The sequence below is a fragment of the Doryrhamphus excisus genome, chromosome 4 (assembly GCF_030265055.1).
Source record: "Doryrhamphus excisus isolate RoL2022-K1 chromosome 4, RoL_Dexc_1.0, whole genome shotgun sequence".
Lineage (NCBI taxonomy): Eukaryota > Metazoa > Chordata > Actinopteri > Syngnathiformes > Syngnathidae > Doryrhamphus > Doryrhamphus excisus.
In genome coordinates this window covers 24010204-24028746 of record NC_080469.1, presented here as the reverse complement: position 1 = coordinate 24028746, position 18543 = coordinate 24010204, and the positions used below count along the sequence as shown (strand labels likewise).

The 18543-nt window shown below is 41.5% G+C and overlaps 2 protein-coding genes across 5 annotated transcripts; one reads left to right on the top strand and one right to left on the bottom strand.

The window, feature by feature from the left end:
- Positions 1–1150: 1150 nt before the first annotated feature.
- On the bottom strand, positions 1151–5256 carry spring1 (SREBF pathway regulator in golgi 1). The gene is made up of 5 exons (XM_058070722.1): positions 4510–5256; positions 4006–4162; positions 3778–3929; positions 3470–3583; positions 1151–1782 (listed from the first exon to the last, which is right to left on the bottom strand). The coding sequence occupies exons 1-5, from the start codon at positions 4603–4605 to the stop codon at positions 1699–1701; spliced, it is 603 nt and encodes a 200-aa protein (XP_057926705.1). The 5' UTR covers positions 4606–5256; the 3' UTR covers positions 1151–1698.
- Positions 4712–17824, top strand: rnft2 (ring finger protein, transmembrane 2). Of its 4 annotated transcripts, XM_058070699.1 has the most exons (11): positions 4715–5427; positions 5513–5590; positions 5659–6185; positions 6264–6340; positions 6529–6629; positions 6905–7058; positions 11244–11393; positions 15893–15958; positions 16028–16129; positions 16199–16375; positions 16448–17822. In XM_058070699.1, the coding sequence occupies exons 2-10, from the start codon at positions 5544–5546 to the stop codon at positions 16331–16333; spliced, it is 1359 nt and encodes a 452-aa protein (XP_057926682.1). In that variant the 5' UTR covers positions 4715–5427; positions 5513–5543; the 3' UTR covers positions 16334–16375; positions 16448–17822. The 4 variants fall into 4 exon arrangements, with proteins under 4 accessions (XP_057926683.1, XP_057926682.1, XP_057926685.1 ...); XM_058070702.1 differs by lacking the exon at positions 4715–5427 and having other exon boundaries at positions 5514–5590; positions 16448–17823; XM_058070701.1 differs by lacking the exons at positions 4715–5427; positions 5513–5590 and having other exon boundaries at positions 5659–5767; positions 5844–6185; positions 16448–17824.
- The last annotated feature ends 719 nt before the right edge of the window (positions 17825–18543 follow it).

Genomic DNA, 18543 nt, shown 5'->3' with positions numbered 1-18543 from the left:
ATACCTGAGCCCAGGTCATAGAATCCAGTTGCAGAAGATAGTCGGGTCTGAACTGACATTTTCCATTGCTGGATACTGTTGATTTTTTTTTCTATTACAATGTAAGTATGCACAACAAAGGTCTTTATTCCTAAGATTTGCTCGTTGAGGGACTTGCAGTCCTCTTTCCAGACCACAGAATCCAAGTCTTGAGGGTAGTTGGGTCTGAAATGGTATTCCCCACTGCTGAGTTCTGCATATTATTTTTTTCCGGAGGTCAAATTCTGCTAATTTTGCACAAAAAAATGTCTTCACTAAAACTTTGTGCTCAGTGAGGGAGTGCATACCTGAGCCCAGGTCGTAGAATCCAGGTGCAGAAGATAGTCGGGTCTGAACTGACATTTTCCATTGCAGGATACTGTTGATTTTTTTTCTATTACAATTCAAGTATGCACAAAAAAGGCCTTTATTCCCAAGATTTGCTCATTGAGGGACTTGCGGACCTCTTTCCAGGCCACAGAATCCGAGTGTAGTCGGGTCTGAAATGATATTTCCCACTACTGAATCTTTGCAGGCAACAGAATCCAGATCCAAACAAAGTGTAGTTGGGTCTGTAATGATAGTTTCGACTGCTAAATTCTGCAGTATTTCATTAGAACTTAAGATCTACAGCCATACGTTGCACTGTTGTCCAGGAGGTAGTCGGGTCTGAACCCATAGTTTCTACTGCAGAATTCCATGTATTCAGTTTTGTTGGGGATTTTTGGTTGGTGTGTCCAGATACAGAAGTAATCCAGTCTGAGCTGATGGTTTCCATTGTAGTCCAGTTTTGTTATGCTTTTAAGAAATTAATTTTGCAGCAGGGCAACCGGTCCCAGAACGCTAATGGCTGACGTATCATACTGCAATTTTGTTTTGATCATATTGGGAATTGAAAAGCTGCTCAATCCAACGTGACGTTGCTCCCCGGTGGCAGAATTAATCAAGCTGCCAAAACCACCAACCAGTTTCCTAATTAGGACATTTTTGGTTTGCTTGCTCAGCCTTCAGGATGATTAATTGTCCCAAGCCCATCGGCCCCCGTGGAGGCACCGTGACAGGGTGCACGGAGTCACCGCTTTGGACTCCAGTCATGGTGGAAGATGTGGACAGATTGGAAGTGAGCAGCATATATTTCATATTTTGTATTTCATATTTTGTATTCTCATTCTTTTTTAATAGATGTGTATGCACCTACTACACCAAAACAAATTCCTAGTATGTGTTTGATCATACATGGCAATAAACCTTTTCTGATTCTGATTCTGATTCTGATTCTGATGAACTTCTGCAATTATCCAATCCTGTATTTTGTTCCTTACCAAAGACACTTCCTTATTTGTTTCCATGTTGCGTTTACATACTCACAGTTTCTTTTACTTGATTCCAAAACATGCACCATACATTTGATGACACGGAGTTTTAAAGTACAATAGCACACCAGGGAGCCTAGACCTCCACCAAGGCTGGACTGAAGGCAAAAAAAGGCTTCACTACACATCTCCAAATGCATAATACCTGCCTCGCCCGTCGACACTAGTGGAGGTGACGTGACTTCATGAATCATGCTGAACAAAGAGCTGCCTAGTGATCATCACGGATGACTGGATGGAAGCGGTTAATGCACTTATGAAGTGTAAATCATCATGAAAAATATCAACAGAGTCTTTCCTTTCCGTCTTAGAGTACAAGGAGTTCCGGAGGGCTCTCCCCGTAGCAGTACTTGGCTTGAGGGTTCCGGTACGTGTTCTCATGTTGGACACTCTGCAAAAACATTTGTATTGTGAGCGGGTGCTGGAAACAGGCTGATTAGACAAACATATAAGGGACGCAAAACACCTTGACAATTTGGATATCCAGATACCGATTAAATTCTGATACCAGATCTCTGTTTGCTTTAATATTATTATTACTGGATTTGGCGTACGTTTGCTGATATACTTCTGGCTACGATCGTTTATACTCTTTTGACGACATTTGCGAATATTCCAACTACGATTGTTGATACTCTTTGGGCTATATTAACTGATATTCTCATAGCTACACTCATAGCTTTTTGCTACATTTGCTAATGTTCTTTTGGCTATGTTTGCTGGTATACTCCATCTACGTTTGCAGATACGTTTCTGGCTACTATGTTTGCGGGTATTCTTCTAGCTCCTTTGGCTACTTTGCTGATATTCTTCTGGCTATGATCATTCATACTTATTTGGCTACGTTTGCTGATCGTCTTTTGACTACATTCGCTGATATTCTAACTATGATTGTTGATACTCTTTTGGCTATATTAACTGATATTCTCATAGCTACACTCATATCTAGCCATAGCACACCCATTTATTCTCTTTTTGCTACATTTGCTAGTGTTCTTTTGGCTATGTTTGCTAGTATTCTTCTAGCTAAGTTCGGGGATACTCCATCTACATTTCCAGATAAGCTTCTGGCTACTATGTTTGCGGGTATTCTTCTACCTCCTTTGGCTACTTTGCTGATATTCTTCTGGCTATGATCGTTAATACTTATTTGGCTACGTTTGCTGATAGTCTTTTGACTACATTCGCTGATATTCTAACTACGATTGTTGATACTCTTTTGGCTATATTAACTGATATTCTCATAGCTACACTCATAGCTAGCCATAGCATTTGCAGATACGTTTCTGGCTACTATGTTTGCGGGTATTCTTCTACCTCCTTTGGCTACTTTGCTGATATTCTTCTGGCTATGATCATTAATACTTATTTGGCTACGTTTGCTGATAGTCTTTTGACTACATTCGCTGATATTCTAACTATGATTGTTGATACTCTTTTGGCTATATTAACTGATATTCTCATAGCTACACTCATATCTAGCCATAGCACACTCATTTATACTCTTTTTGCTACATTTGCTAATGTTCTTTTGGCTATGTTTGCTAGTATTCTTCTAGCTAAGTTCAGGGATACTCTACCAATGTTTGTAGATAAGTTTCTGGCTACTATGTTTGCGGGTATTCTTCTACCTCCTTTGGCTACTTTGCTGATATTCTTCTGGCTACGATCTTTAATCCTTATTTGGCTACGTTTGCTGATAGTCTTTTGACTACATTCGCTGATATTCTAACTACAATTGTTGATACTCTTTTGGCTATATTAACTGATATTCTCATAGCTACACTCATAGCTAGCCATAGCACACTCATTTATACTCTTTTTGCTACATTTGCTAATATGCTAATATGTTTGCTGGTATTCTTCTAGCTAAGATCGGGGATACTCTACCTACGTTTGCAGATAAGCTTGTGGCTACTACGTTTGCTGATATTCTTCTGGCTACTCTTCTAGCTACATTGGCCGATATTCTTCTGGCCGCGTTCAACAAAAAGTCAAAGGGTCGGAAACCGTAAACGTCCGATAAGTGAACTGAACTCATAACCATCAGCATGTTTGGTATCGACCCGGCCACCTACTTGCGAGGAGGTGCGACACTTGGCCAGGCACAGCTCAAAGATGTCCTCCACGGCAACGAACAGGTTCTGCAAGCCTTCGGCGGCGCGGTTGAGGAAGCGCTCCAGGAGAGGTTGCTGAAGACGAGAGGACACACAACCCCTTGCGTCACCGTATCACAATCACACGAGACCTCAGCAAATCTCATGAGACTTCAGCTGAGTGAGCATGTAAAAGGGTAACTCCACAGGTATAGTGAAAAGCGTAAGTAAGAGACAGAACAGGAAATAACCTAAATTATAAATTTGGATTGTACATGACTGATGCTTACCTTATCAGGCTGGAGACAACAAGACACGCAGTACTCGTACACGCTGCAGCAGCCGTTGGCCAAGCAGCTTTTGCAGACGTACTGCCGCGTGCTCGGAGCGTTGACGTTGCAGCAGCCGTTCACCAGCAAGTCTTTCCTCTCGCACACGTAACCTTAAAAAAAAAAAGTCTGAGTTAAAACCTTTAAGGCGTGGCGCTTCCCCATCCGCTTCAGGAAGCGAGCGCTCACCCAGCTCGTCCGTCAGCAACATCTTGCCCTGAATGGAGTTCCTGCACTGGCTCATCTGGCGGCTGCTGTTGCCCAGGTTGAAGCGCACCTTCCACGGGATGCGGTGGTCCGAATCCCTAACCTCTAAGAGCGTGCGGTCCCGTATGATCCGCTCCTCCTGTGCAAAACACAAACCCCCACATTTGGTGTGAGTAAACAGTGTTGCTTACTTCCCGTGTGTGTGTCAGACCGAAAGTGGGATGAAGTTCTGACACAAGTGAGAGTCAGAATATGACAAACGTTTTTCTTCCCATTTTCCACACATGCAGCAATATTATATTCCTTCTAGATCGTAATGGAGACTTCTCGGGTACACCAGTTAAATAAGACAAAAAAAAAACACTCCCTGTTCAGCCCAGACATGTTTTGAAATGGTGACAGTTTGACCCTGGAACAGATTATTTATATTCCCATGATATTCAAAGGGAAACATTGGTTTTAAAGTGGATTGTGTTTGCTGTGTACCTGTTTGAGTGTACTGGTGAGGAAGTAGATTAGAGAAAGCCCAAAGACGACTCCCAGCACCCAGCGCTTCCTCAGGAGCCGCCGAAGGACCATCATGGCATGACTTTGACACAGACACCAGCCCGAAACATCCAACCTCCCGGATGTCAATCTCAGCAGCTAGCTGCGACAAAGCTAGCTTGTTCCGTCACAACACCACACTGTGATCACTCGGAGAGCGCACACAACCACATGAGTTCTAATTAACCCATGCTATTTTGTAAATGCACGTAATCGTGTATCTTTTGACAAAAAACAACGCGATATTTCAATGTTGAGTCGGGGCCTGTTTTGTTAGCTTGCGAGCTAGCCCCCAACCTACTCTCCTATTACTTCACAAACACAGCTACTGCACAAATGGAAACTCCGTTGACAACAAAATGATACGCTAACGAAACCAAAAGTTACATATTGCGGAGTAAACAGCTGTAATGTAAACCACCCGCGAGTTCGTAATTCCGAAACAGCACAACAACACGGAAGCGGCGGAACTACCACATCATTACGTCACCCCGGAAGTTGACATAACTGGCGCGGCGAAACGTCTATCGAGGCAGAAATTAAGGTAGCTAACCTAAAATTAATCATGAAAATCGCCGGAGAGGAACTCCGAATAAATAAAGCTACAATTTAATAACGTATGATCGAATATTAGCGTTCTCTATTCCGCATCAGCAAAACAATCGTACAACACGGAAGTAGCGGACCGACAACGTCCACTCTGATTGGTCCGTACGTCATTCCGTTAACCCGGAAGTTGTTAGCCCCGTAGAGAAACAACACTGGTGCGGCCAAGCGTCTGTCAGAGCAACAATTAAGCTAGCAAACGTGAAATTAACCATGAAAAGCGCCGCAGGGGAACTACTCCAACAAATTAAGGTACGATTTCGTAACGTATCACTGAAGAATCATATCTTTGAAGTCAACAGTGCCTTTGACAGAGACCCTATATTTGTCTCATCAGGGCTGCTTCATGTGCTGAGGAGCGGTGTGCCATGCAGAGGAGACATAGCAGCAACACTGATGGCATGCCTTCAGAAAGGTGGGCATGCAAGTATGACTGTTGAATTGCAAAAGACACATGTGATGCAGATGTTTCTGTCTGTTCAGAAGCCGTAGCCAAACTCTGGGATCAGAGAGCAGCCTGGACGAAGGTGGCGTGTTTGACTGCCTGAAGCCGGACGCGCCTACGTCACCCCAACAAATCTTTTCCGGCTTGGTAGGTGTCCCTTCCGGGACTGTTTCCTCTGCCCAGTTCCAGGCGGCAAGCTTAGTTCTGGGCTCCCCCCCGGAAGTTTTCATCCAGATGACGGCGTCGACTCGAGAAGAAGGCGGCACCCGCCGCCCTGAGGTGGCCCCGTTCCTCCCTCGGCCTCCCCAGCATCACCACCACCATCACCACCAACACCACCATTTCCACCACCCACCCCTGCAGCACAGGACCTCCTCTCTGCTCCAGCAGGCCACGGCGGCTGCCGGCTCAGAGAGGCGGGGCTCCAGAGAGGAGGGCGGCCAGGATGACCCATCCACGCCGGCGCCGGCCTTGTCGGAACTGAAAGCGGTGGTTACCTGGCTGCAGAGGGGCTTTCCTTTCATCCTCATTCTCCTGGCCAAAGTCTGCTTTCAGCATAAGCTTGGTAAAAACACGCCACAGTCTTGCTAACTGCTGGCATTTTTCATGCCCGCTGATGTTTTTGTGTGCATTTGTGTGGCAGGTATCGCAGTGTGTGTGGGGATGGCCAGCACGTTCGCCTACGCCAACTCTACTTTTAAGCACCAAGTGTCGCTACGGGTAAACAACATTGCAATACAATTACAGTGGAGCTAATTACAGTCCACTTGTGGCTGTCCAAATGAGCCACAAATATATAAATGTATAAAAAAGACCAAAATATGGATGATTGAGTGTGGTGCCAATCTGGAAATCTACAAGAGGGATGTTGGAAAAGTCGACATTAGCATGCGTTTTGTGTGTTTCAGGAGGAGCGCTCGATATTGGTCGCCCTGTGGATCATGCTGTTCCTCTCTGGCAACGTCACCTACGTTTACTACGCTTTCAGCCAAGAGGAGCTGTACAACAGGTACCAGCAAACCGCCTCTTTGCCTGCCACATCACTTACGTTCAATTAAGTTCCTCTTTTGTTGTGTCGGCCATTTCATTTGTTCTTTCTGTTGGCAGACTTCCTGTTCTTGTCTGCTTGTGTCCTGTGAGTATTCATTTTTGTCTTGATTGTTTTTTTTTGTTTTTTTTTTCACATGACGTTCATGAGCGTGGCTGTTGCGCGTCATTCGGTCACAATTGACCACGAAGCATAAAGTCACTCTGCTTATTGCTTATTGTGTGTGTCTCTTCCAGCCTCTTGTTTTCCAAGCCCAACCTCAACAGCCTGGACTTCTTTGACCTCATCTGGGTGGTGGGCATCACAGACTTTGTCCTCAAGTTCATCACCATCGGCCTGAAATGTGTCGTCCTTTTCCTACCCAAGATCCTCCTGGCCTTCAAGTCCAGGGTGAGAATCCTCAAGTCAAACACACTTCCCTTCATTCCGGAGAAACCACTAAATAACACGGTTCAATCTTTTGAGATTGGTCCACCTCTGTTTTGTTTGATGAAAGATGATTATGACGACCTACTAAACTGCTCGTCAAAGATCCTCTAAATGACAGCAGCGCTGTACTGAAATTAATGCAAATGAAAGATTCTTCATTTAACAGCAGCGTTTTTCTGCTTTTAAGAACCTACTGCTAAAAACGCTAGTCATAGATCCTCTATGTGACAGGAGCGCCCTCCTTTTTAAAGAGCCTACTGCAAAGAAAAAACTACTCAAAAATCCTTTATATGTCAGGAGTGCTTGACTAATTTTTAGGACCCCCTGCAAAAATAAATGACAGTCAAAGATCCTTCATAATAGAGGAGAGCTCTTCTGTTTTTAAGAACACACTGCCAGAAAACACCATTCAAATCTCCTCTGTATGCCAGGAGCGCTCAGCTGTTTTTAAGGACTTTCTACACAATAAAGTGAGTCAAAGATCCTGTATATGACAGGAGCGCTCAGCTGTTTTTAAGAACCTACTGCCCAAAAACGCTAGTCAAAGAGGATCTATATGTCAGGAGCATTCTTCTGTTTTTAAAGACCCCCTGCAAAATAAATACGAGTCAAAGATCCTCTATGACAGCAACACTTAGCTGTTTTTAAGGACCCTTAAGGATCCATTAAGGTATATGACAAGAGTGCTCTCCTGCTTTTAAGGATCTACTGCAAAATAAAGGCTAGTCAAAGATCCTTAATCGTGTATCATTAGGAACCAGGATTAAAATAAGGAATCTGAACCGGAACTGCTCAAATCGAAACAATGCCCAACCCTATTTGTATAACAGGAGTGCTCTAGACCTGCTACAAAATAAACGCAAGTCAAAGAGCCTGCATATGACACGGGTGCTCTTATGTCTTTAAGACTATAAGGCCAAAAACGCTAGTCAAAGATCCTCTATACTGTATAACTGGAGCAGTCTGCTGTCTTTAAGGGTGCATGGGCATGGGCGCAGTTACGTGGCCCTGCTGTTAGAAGATGTAATACTTTCCAGGGGGCAGGATGCTGACTGCAGCTTATTTTCCCCAAATAACAAAAGTCGGATAAAAATGTAGAAAAGAGGAAATCATCTTCTTCCCCTATTGCTAAACTTGACAACACATAACTCTTGCACTTGCTTAGCAACACACTCTTCCTTTCGTTTCTTGTGGTTGCTCACCAGGGTTGCGTACATCTCAGGAGGGATCACCTTTCTCACAATCATACTTTGCCTTCAAAAATGCTTTTTTTTGCTGACTGTGCTCCCAACCTCCGAGACATCATGAACAAGCTCCTCTCTTGTCATTCTGTTCTGGCCCCTCACCGTTCTCACAATCATACCTTGCCTTCAAAAATGCTTTATTTCCTCACTGTGCTCCCAACTTCCTTGACATCATGAACCAACTCCTCCCTTGTTATTCTGGGCTGGTCCCTCAGCTTTCTCACAATCATCCTTTGCCTTCACAAATGCTTTTTCCCCCCTGACTGTGCGCCCAACTTCCTTGACATCATGAACAAGCTCCTCTCTTGTAATTCTGGGCTGGTCCCTCGTATTTTTCACAATCATACCTTGCCTTCACAAATGCTTTATTTCCTCACTGTGCTCCCAACTCCTTTGACATCATGAACCAACTCCTCCCTTGTCATTCTGGACTGGTCCCTCATCTTTCTCCCAATCAATCTTTGCCTTCACAAATGCTTTTTTTGCTTACTGTGCTCCCAACTTCCTAGACATCATGAACAAGCTCCTCTCTTGTCATTCTGGGCTGGTCCCTCGTATTTTTCACAATCATACCTTGCCTTCACAAATGCTTTATTTCCTCACTGTGCTCCCAACTCCTTTGACATCATGAACCAACTCCTCCCTTGTCATTCTGGACTGGTCCCTCATCTTTCTCCCAATTAATCTTTGCCTTCACAATTGCTTTATTTCCTTACTGTGCTCCCAACTTCCTTGACATCATGAACCAGGTTCTCCTTTATCATTCTTTCTCGCAGTGTGGATCACGTTGTGTCGTTGTGTCATTGTGTCATTGTGTCGTTTCTTCTTCTTCTCCTCCTCATCTCTTAGGGCCTTGTGATATCATTTGTCATAAACTGGGCCCCTAAGACAAATCCTGCTTAGGACCCCTCTGTGTCCATAACTGCTAACTGCTGTACTACAACACTACAAAGTACTTAATAGAGCACAGAACTTGGCCCTGGCCTGATGATCCTCAACATGTCTGTCTGACGTGTTTTGTTGGTAGTAAAGCCGTGCCACTCGCGTCCACCACAGCCTCAGCCAGTGCATCACTTCCCCGCTTGACCCCAGACAGTAGCGGCCATTGACCGTACATACACAGTGCTAACTAACTGTGAACTAACAAGGAAATCAAAACATAGCCTCCCAGTGTTGTGCTTCACTCTAGTCGTGTAATGAAAGGGAAACCCTTCCAGAGAACCATGAGTCACTGTAATGAATATTTTCATGTGAGAGTATTCATTGATTCCAGACAAATTGCTGACTCTCTGCAAAAAGACACAAAAAATAGCGTTAAATGGAATTTCATGGTGCCTGAACTCTCACTCCTGTATTGCATTCTCATTTACCTCTTGACCCCTGTCGGCCATAGTGCTTGCCGAAGTGCCATCACTTCACTTTACTGAAAAATTAAATTAAAAAAAGGAACACCCTGCCTTTGCATTAAAAGGCAGCAGCTGTACCATTACACCACCCTAGGCTGACACGTGAGTAGGTAAGTTGGTGTTTCTTTGCTGCCTCGGGCTAGCTTGGCGCTCTACTGTATGTTTAACAGCAACGATGCGCGTTTGCGGAGCATGTGCCCCCTTACGCTAAATGTGCCCCTCTCCCATGGTCCATGGGGCCCTACGCACATTCCGTGTTCTGCCTGTAGAATATAATGAAGGGGGCAATTAATGCATAGCCTCATATTTATTTACTTCAGGGGTGTCCAAACTTTTCCACTTTGGTATTTATGAAAGCAACATGTCAGGTTATTATTAGTATCTTTACTGTTTTTCTTATTTTTTGCTGTTTTTTTTTGTAATTTTCCAAAATACAGGAACTATGTTTTAAAAATAATCATGATAGTATGACTTTATTCCTATAATATTCTGACATTATTCTCATAAACAGACAAAAACAGAAGAAAAAAAATTAAACTGTATTATGGAAAGCAGGAAGTGAACAAATGTAACAGTTACTGATTGTAAAAGTACCAGATGTAGGGGTAGGATTTAATAAGCTTTGCTTCTTCCTACTCCTTTTGGACATGTGGAACTGGGAATAGATTATGGGATGCATTCAATTGTAATCTGATGCATGTTCAAATGAAATGAAACCATTATAAAATAACTTTTTCATCAACCATTTCATTAGTTTTGTTTGTTTTCCACAATATTACAACTTTTGTACTTTTAAGGATGAACAAAACATGGAAGCGTGACTGTAGTAGGAACAAATAAAGGAAGTTTTGTGTCAGCAGACAAAGGAGTGGCAGTCGTGAAAGCTAAAAAAAAAAGCAGAAACTAAATAAGTCTTAACTCCTTGGCTGGCGTTCAAAGCTTAAATTTGACAGTTTTGGCGTGGGCGTGATGGGCACGGTGGGACATGAGGCTGCGGGGACAATAAGGAAGATGAATTAGGCTCTGCTGGGTTCTTCCTTTCCTTGCAACCTGCCTGCGAGTGCCTCTTCACCCACAGCCATCCATCTTTGTCAGTGGACATCCAGGAAGTTATTAGACCAGCCAATAGAGCGACTTGCAGGCAATGTCTCTCTGAGGTGTTAGCGTGGAGCAGGTGGAGAGAGCCGCCGGCGCCTTTTTTTTCATTGTGTCGGCAAAGCGGCCTGGATGGCGGCCATGTTTGTGCTGCAGGCGCGCCTTGCGTTTAAGCTTTTAATACCACTCTGCTCTCCGCTAGATAGAAAAAAAAGAGCCGGAAGACGTTTGCTGCTTTTTTGAGTTAAGCACATGCGCTCACCTTTCCAAGTTTTGGCCAAGTGGTGCTGGCTACCCCTTACACAATCCCCCACACCCCCATCTAATTCAAGTAGATTTTTCAGACCGACTTGCATTCAGAGCACTCCAGTAAAGTGTTCTTAAACTTGACTGTTTTTCAGGGCAAGATCTACCTGCTGATGGAGGAGCTGAGCCAGCTGTTTCGGGCACTGGTGCCGATCCAGCTGTGGTACAAGTACATCATGGGAGAAGAGCCCTCCGGAAGCTACTTCCTGGGAGCGACGCTCATTATCATCTACAGCCTCTGCAAGGTGCATTTTTACCTCCGCACGTTGTTTATGTTTTTGCTGGCGTTTGTCTTTGTGTTCAATGTAACTTCCAGGATCCAGGATTCTTCAGCTTCTGTCAGCTAGGACCATTTTCGGCATTTGTGCATATCCATCCATCCATTTTCTATAATGCTTATCCTCACTTGTTTGGGGCATTTAGCTTTCCCGGTACATTGCGTTATCATGCTAGGTGTTAGCATGCTAATGTTAGCATACTGGCATTTTTGGCTATTTTCATCGGTAGACACATGTAAACATTTACTACTAGCATGCTGGGTGTTAGCATGCTAATGTTAGCATTGCTAGCATGCTAACACGAGCAAACATGAACAAACAAGCATTTTGGGGGATTTTTATGAATATGGAATAGCAGACACTTAGCGTTATCATGCTAGGTGTTAGCATGCTAATGTTAGCATACTGGCATTTTTGGCTATTTTCATCGGTAGACACATGTAAACATTTACTACTAGCATGCTGGGTGTTAACATGCTAATGTTAGCATTGCTAGCATGCTAACACGAGCGAACATGAACAAACAAGCATTTTGGGGGATTTTTATGAATATGGAATAGCAAGTCAAGTCAAGTCAAGTTTATTTATATAGCCCTTAATCACAAAAGAGCCTCAAAGGGCTTAACAAGCAGGCAACAGAAGAAGACAGACAATAGACGACAAACGACATCCCCTGATCTGAACCCCCATCAGGGCAAGGAAAAACTCAAAACCCATTAGGGAAAAAGAAACCTTGAGAAGGGACCGCAGATGGGGGAATCCCCCTTCTAGGATGACCAGGCTGCAATGGATGTGGAGAGGTTAACATGTGACAGTTAAATATAAACATAGAGTATAATAGTCCAGGTCCAAGATGTGATGCCATTAGGACAGTTGGGCAGCCACGGGTCTTGAGATGATCACTATCCCTCTGCTGCAGCGCCTCCAAGGTAGGCCACGACCGATGTCCAACATGTCTAACATGACTGAACATGAACAAACATAAGCATTTTTTTATTTTTATGAATATGGAATAGCAGACAGTGTTATCATGCTAGATGTTAGCATGCTAATGTTAGCATACTGGCATATTTGGCTATTTTCATTGATAGACACATGTAAACATTTACCACTAGCATGCTGGGTGTTAGCATGCTAATGTTAGCATTGCTAGCATGCTAACATGAGTGAACATGAACAAACAAGCATTTTTTGGGATTTTTATGAATATGGAATAGCAGACACTTAGCATTATCATGCTAGGTGTTAGCATGCTAACATAATTATACTAATATTTTTAGCATTTCAGAGGTAGGCACTGACAATACAAAAAAAAAACCTAGTCCTTTTATGTTAGGAGTTAGCATTCTTTAAGTCATTCAAACCCTTCCATGGTATTTTTTCATGGTAGAGGAATATAAATATGTAGATAAAATAAATGTAGGACTAATGTTTATCGTGTACATCACAATATGGAGGAAACTGTAGTTTTGGTGTTTTTTTTGCATTTTGTAAAACAATTTTTCTTATTATTACTATGAATTTAAATGTTTTTTTAAGTCTGTTTTCTATATGGGTATTTTTTTTTCAATTTGTAGCATTTCAAGTGATTATGAATGTACACCAAAAACACTTGGCTTTCCATTTGAACTTTTTTGACTTTTCATTCACTTGAAATCCAGAGAGTCATATCAGCTGCAGGAAGTAATTCCCCTGAAAGCAGAAGTTTCCAAACAAAACACCACCCCCCGAAAAAAACAAAAACGTTGCTCCTGAGTCAATCTCAACTCGACTGCAACAGGTTGAGCTACATATAAAACAAAAATTTCAGCAAAGAATTAGATGTGCATAGTTATATTTTTATCCTTCACTGGTCATTAAAAAAAATATTAAATTGACATAATTTTTCCATTATTCATTCATTCATTCATTTTCTACCGCTTATCCTCACGAGCGTCACAGGGAGTGCTGGAGCCTATCCCAGCTGTCTTTAGGCGAGAGGCAGGGTACACCCTTGACTGGTGGCCAGCCAATCACAGGGCACATATAGACAAACAACCATATTGATATAAAAGATTCATTTATTATAATTGGGGATGTCCGATATTGGCTTTTATGTTGATATCCAGTATATTTATTGATTAAATTGACACATTTGCAGATTTATTTATTAACTAATGACACATTAAATTAATTTTTGCACATGTATTTATCAAGTTAATTAATGCCACATTTATTTATTGATCTAATTGACACCTTTAATTATTAGCAGATTTATTTCTTGATTTAATTATTTGATGAAACATTTAATTAATAATTTAAATATTTATTTATTCATAAAATTTTGTCCCATTTGGTCCTCCATGATGCTGTACCAATGCATCTTTTATAACTTTTAAATGTGGATGCATTCTTATTGCAAATGTTGCTTTGAGCCCCGCAGCCTTCCAACCGAGAGCCCAACTGCGCCTCTTCAAATGAAAAACCACCTCTTTCGTTCCAGTTTCACTTCCCAGCTTCCTCCACGAGAGCGATTGTGCAGTCACGTTATCGCAAACGAACAATGACAATGTGATGACAGATCCGTCTGATCCGTTCCCACGGCTGTCATCTTTGACCCATTCTTTTAATACACCCTGAGCCATCCCTTCGTTGGAAGTGGGAGGACGCTCGTCTGGCGGTGGCCAAGTCACCTGACGGCTCACACGCTGAGACTTCGCCAGGCCCGGTGGTGTGACGGGCCGCGGCTGCCAATAGCAGCCGTGGCTTTTTGCATATGAATAACGCGGCGGAGGAGCTGTCTCAAGTTATGTGTGGCGATGACTTGACACGGAAAAAAGAACTCAGCAGGTGACACAAGTCTGAGTGGACGACGCCAGATGAGGAAGACCGCATTCCAGAGGCCCACGCTCTGTGGAGGAAGCGGCGCCTTCCCGCAATTAGCTTTACATTAGCTTTAAATAAAATATATATATATTTAAAGCTAATGTACACATCATTGTATTCATTCTAGTTCTTGCTGGAGTATCCAGCATACCTTGTGGGCGCTTTTTAAACAAGTTTTTGTGTCATGTTGTCAAGCAGTTGGTGGCTTCTAACCCTGCAGTGTTACGATGCCATCTACTGGGTGATGCTGTCGCTACACTGCATAAATCGTTATATATCCATTCCATACCAAACCTAAGTGGAAAGTCCAGCAATCATGATGAAGCAGATAAAGACTCATTTGAGGGGGAATTCCCACTCACAGTGACAGATTCTCACCGCCGCGTTACACTCTTAATGCACAACATCGTCATCAAACGCACTCATTTGTTCATATGATGCACACAGAGCAACCGGCAACTCTGTGCTCTGTCTCACTTTTGCTTCATGCTGTGGGGTGTTCAGGCGCACTCGTAATTTTTATTTATGTATCCCTGTTACAATCGGCGTACGCCACTTTTGGAACCTAGGAACTATCATGTTTGCTCTTTTTTGCTGCTGATTTTTTAAATGTCTTTCAATACAAACAATTATTATAACTTCTTAAATCATCTTTATAATTTTTTAAATATATAATTATGTGCTTATAATTATATAATATAGTCTAAATATAATTATATACAAAATATATTAAATATTAGGACTTAAAAAAACATTGTCTTTAATACTGTATAGCAACTGTATGCTACTAAATGTCATTATTTTTCCTTATAATATTGAGGGTTTTTTCTTGTAAAATTTCGACTTTTTGTTTCTGATATTTTGACAACTTTTTTTCCATTTCTGCTATTTTTTGGAAATTTTTCATGTCAAGAGGTCACGAAAGACCCCACAACAACATCCTAAGAACTGCAGGCCTCACTTTCCTCAGCTAAGGTCAGTGTTCACGACTCCACCATAAGAAAGAAACTGGGCAAAAACGGCCTTCATGGCAGGAGTTCCAAGACCAAAACCGGCAGTGGTTTTTGGAACGTTAAGGCTCGTCTCAGTTTCGCCAGAAAAAATTTTATGATCCCTCAAGACAAGACAAAAGTCGAACTATTTGGAAGGTGTGTGTTTCGTTACATCTGGTGTCAGAAAAAGAACATTATAGCAACAGTAAAATATGGTGGAGGTAGTGTGATGGTCTGGGGCTGTTTTGAAGTCTTGCTGTGATAAATGGAAGCATGAATTCTGCTGAAGGAGCATGTCCGACCAGCAGGACAATGATCCACAACACACCAGCAAGTCCACCTCTGAATGGCTGAAGAAAAAACCAAATGATGACTTTGGAGTGGCCTAGTCCAAGACTTGACCTGAGTCCTATTGAGATGCTGTGGTATGACCTTAAAAGGCTTCATTGTGGCTGAATGAAACACAATTCAATTGAGTTGCTGTTTTCGACCCACCTGGAATGGATCCGCGACCCTTTTTGGATCCCGACCCACCACTTGAGAACCTTTGTCTTAGTTGACAGTGTCACATAGTGACTTTTTGATGTTATGTTTTGTGTATTCCTTTAGTCTTTCGACGTCTGCGGCCGAGCGTCCGCCCTCCGCAAGGCTCTGGTGTTGCTCTGTCGCCCTCAGGTAAGGCTCTCCTGTTCCCGTCTTTACGACTATTCGCCGTAACGGTGACTTCCTTTGCCCACCTCGCAGAGTTACGGCGTGCGAGCCGGCATCCAGCAGTGCAGCGAGGCCGGCGACGTCTGTGCCATTTGCCAGGCCGACTTCCGAGATCCTGTAGCCCTCCTGTGCCAGGTAATGCGATGGTGGCGGCGGCGTCAAACCAACGCTTATGACGGCATGACTGCTTCTCCCCCCCATTAGCATGTGTTCTGCGAGGAGTGCCTGTCATCTTGGTTCGACCGGGAGAGAGCGTGCCCGCTGTGTCGCTCCACGGTGGTGGAGACGCTCCGATGCTGGAAGGACGGCACCACCTCCGCTCACTTCCAGATCTACTAAACTCCCACCATCTTGTCCACAGCCGGTGGACACACTCCCAGTGTAAGTCCTAACCTTCATAAACACAGAGTCAATCTCATTTGCATTCAGTTTGACGGTTACATATTTTTACAGGCTTTTCAGTGTGATGATAACCATAGAACCGAAAATGGAACACACGCTGTCACCGGAAAGACGGTACGATTTGGACTTTTTCCGGCTCAGTGCTTTTATTTTGAAATGTATTTCTTCTGTTACTGTTTTACCCTGCTAAGAAGGATCTGTGAGTAGTTTTACTTAGTTTTATACTTCTCGGCTTGACTTCTGAGGTGGTGCGGTATACGCCAGGGGTTCTCAACTGGTGGGTCGCGGATCCATCCATCCATTTTCTATACCGCTTATCCTCACTAGGGCATGCTGGAGCCTATCCCAGCTGTCTTCGGGGCACCCTTTTACAAAATATCTGATTTTGTGGTGTTTTGACAAATTAAATATATGAATGAATGTTCTTCTCATTTCTCAAAATGTCCTTTAAAAAATCATCTAAAATGTACTAAATAAATAACCAAATAAATATAAAATTAAGGCTGAAATACAAGTGTAAAAAATGAAATAAAAAAATAAAAATGTCATCTAAATAAAATACAAAATGTGTAAAATAGTACAAATAAATTAAAATGACTGAAAAATACAAATGACTAAAAATAAATTGAAATGGATTAAATAAATGTTAATACATTTAAAATAAAATGACTTGTAAGTGTAAGAAATAATACAAATAAATACAAATATGTGTAAAAAAAAATACTAAAAGTACATTTAAATGACTTGAACAAAAGTGTTTATAATAATATTAAAATTACTTAAGTGTAAAGAATAAATATACTTAAATAAAAATGTATTAAATACAGAAAATTAATTTAAATTGCTTAAATAAAAATAAAAACTAACAATTTAGTTTGGAAAATTTAAATAAAAATAAAATTGAAATTAAAAAAGGGATGCAACTCGGTGACCACTTTGAGGTCGAGACCATTTGAGGAACCCCTGGTACAGATTTTGGTAACCGTCACACCGCAGCGGTGCAAGTGTGGCTTTAGCAACATTGTTGTTTTCATGTTTGACTCCCTTTTAATTTAGAATTAGGCACACGGGTGGAAAAAAAGGATGTATTTAGAGGTGAGTCAAATCCCAACCCCCCACTGTGTGTGTATGAATATGTCAGCCAGTCATCTTCCTACTCTGTAATGCGTCATTCCTTGTAACTTATGATTTATTGGCACTTTTGGTGAGTCAAAGTAAAACACATGAACTCATCCTCCCAAGGATTCCTCTCTTTATTGATAAGCTTCCACATCTAAACAATTAAAAAAAAAAAAAGTATACACGCTCAACTACATCTAAACACTTTTAGCAAGACTTTATCATTGCAAAAATAGATGTATTTACATAGCTTATGTGTAACTGAAGGGTGCATTCATGAAAAAAATTACAAAAATACAAAAATTACAAATATTTTTTTCTCATATGACAACTTTTAAAAAAATTGCAATATTTTGACTTAATTCTAGTTAAATTACAGCAGTTATTTTCCATTTCTGCTGTTTTTTTTATTTTTAACTATTTCAATTTCTTGTAAATTTTCTTTTAGTAATTATGGCTTTATTCCCCTAATATTTTCACTTAATTGTCATAGGATTATAACTTTTGCCGAAACCTAATTTTCCAAATTTTGTTTTATTTGTTTTGCTAATAGTCTTGATTCTTTAATATTTCAACTTTAAGCTACTCAAATTATTTTTTCTTAATTTTATGTTATTCTTGTCAAATTAAAAATTGAAAACGTTTTTATGTTAATATTTTCACTTTATTTTATATTTTTTGCTCGGATTTTTTAGTTTTCTTAAGTTATATTTTTAGCCATGAGCCAATAAAAAAAAAAAACAGCCACAGACTGCAAATGACCCCCGGGGTAACACATTGGACACCTCTGCATTAACTGGCGATTAATTTTGGCCATAATTGATCAAGTACATTGTTTGATTTTTTTAAATGTTTATTTTAACTCAAAACATAAAGACATAAAACATAAAATTTGATTCCCTCGGTTATATTCTTGACTTTTAAAATAAATCTAAAACAATCGACTAATTTAGGGCTGCAATAATTTTACATTTTGTCGATTAATCTGAAACAACGTGTCGGAAAAGTGGCAAAAATGTCCATCACTG

Coding starts and splice junctions, on each gene's coding strand:
- spring1 (XM_058070722.1), bottom strand. CDS start 4,605: ATGATGGTCCTTCGGCGGCTCCTGAGGAAGCGCTGGGTGCTGGGAGTC. Junction 3,930..4,005: donor GTTGCTGACGGACGAGCTGG/GTGAGCGCTCGC, acceptor TTTTTTTTTAAG/GTTACGTGTGCGAGAGGAAA. Junction 3,584..3,777: donor GTTGTCTCCAGCCTGATAAG/GTAAGCATCAGT, acceptor TCTCGTCTTCAG/CAACCTCTCCTGGAGCGCTT.
- rnft2 (XM_058070702.1), top strand. CDS start 5,544: ATGCAGAGGAGACATAGCAGCAACACTGATGGCATGCCTTCAGAAAG. Junction 6,186..6,263: donor CTGCTTTCAGCATAAGCTTG/GTAAAAACACGC, acceptor TTTGTGTGGCAG/GTATCGCAGTGTGTGTGGGG. Junction 6,341..6,528: donor AGCACCAAGTGTCGCTACGG/GTAAACAACATT, acceptor TGTGTGTTTCAG/GAGGAGCGCTCGATATTGGT.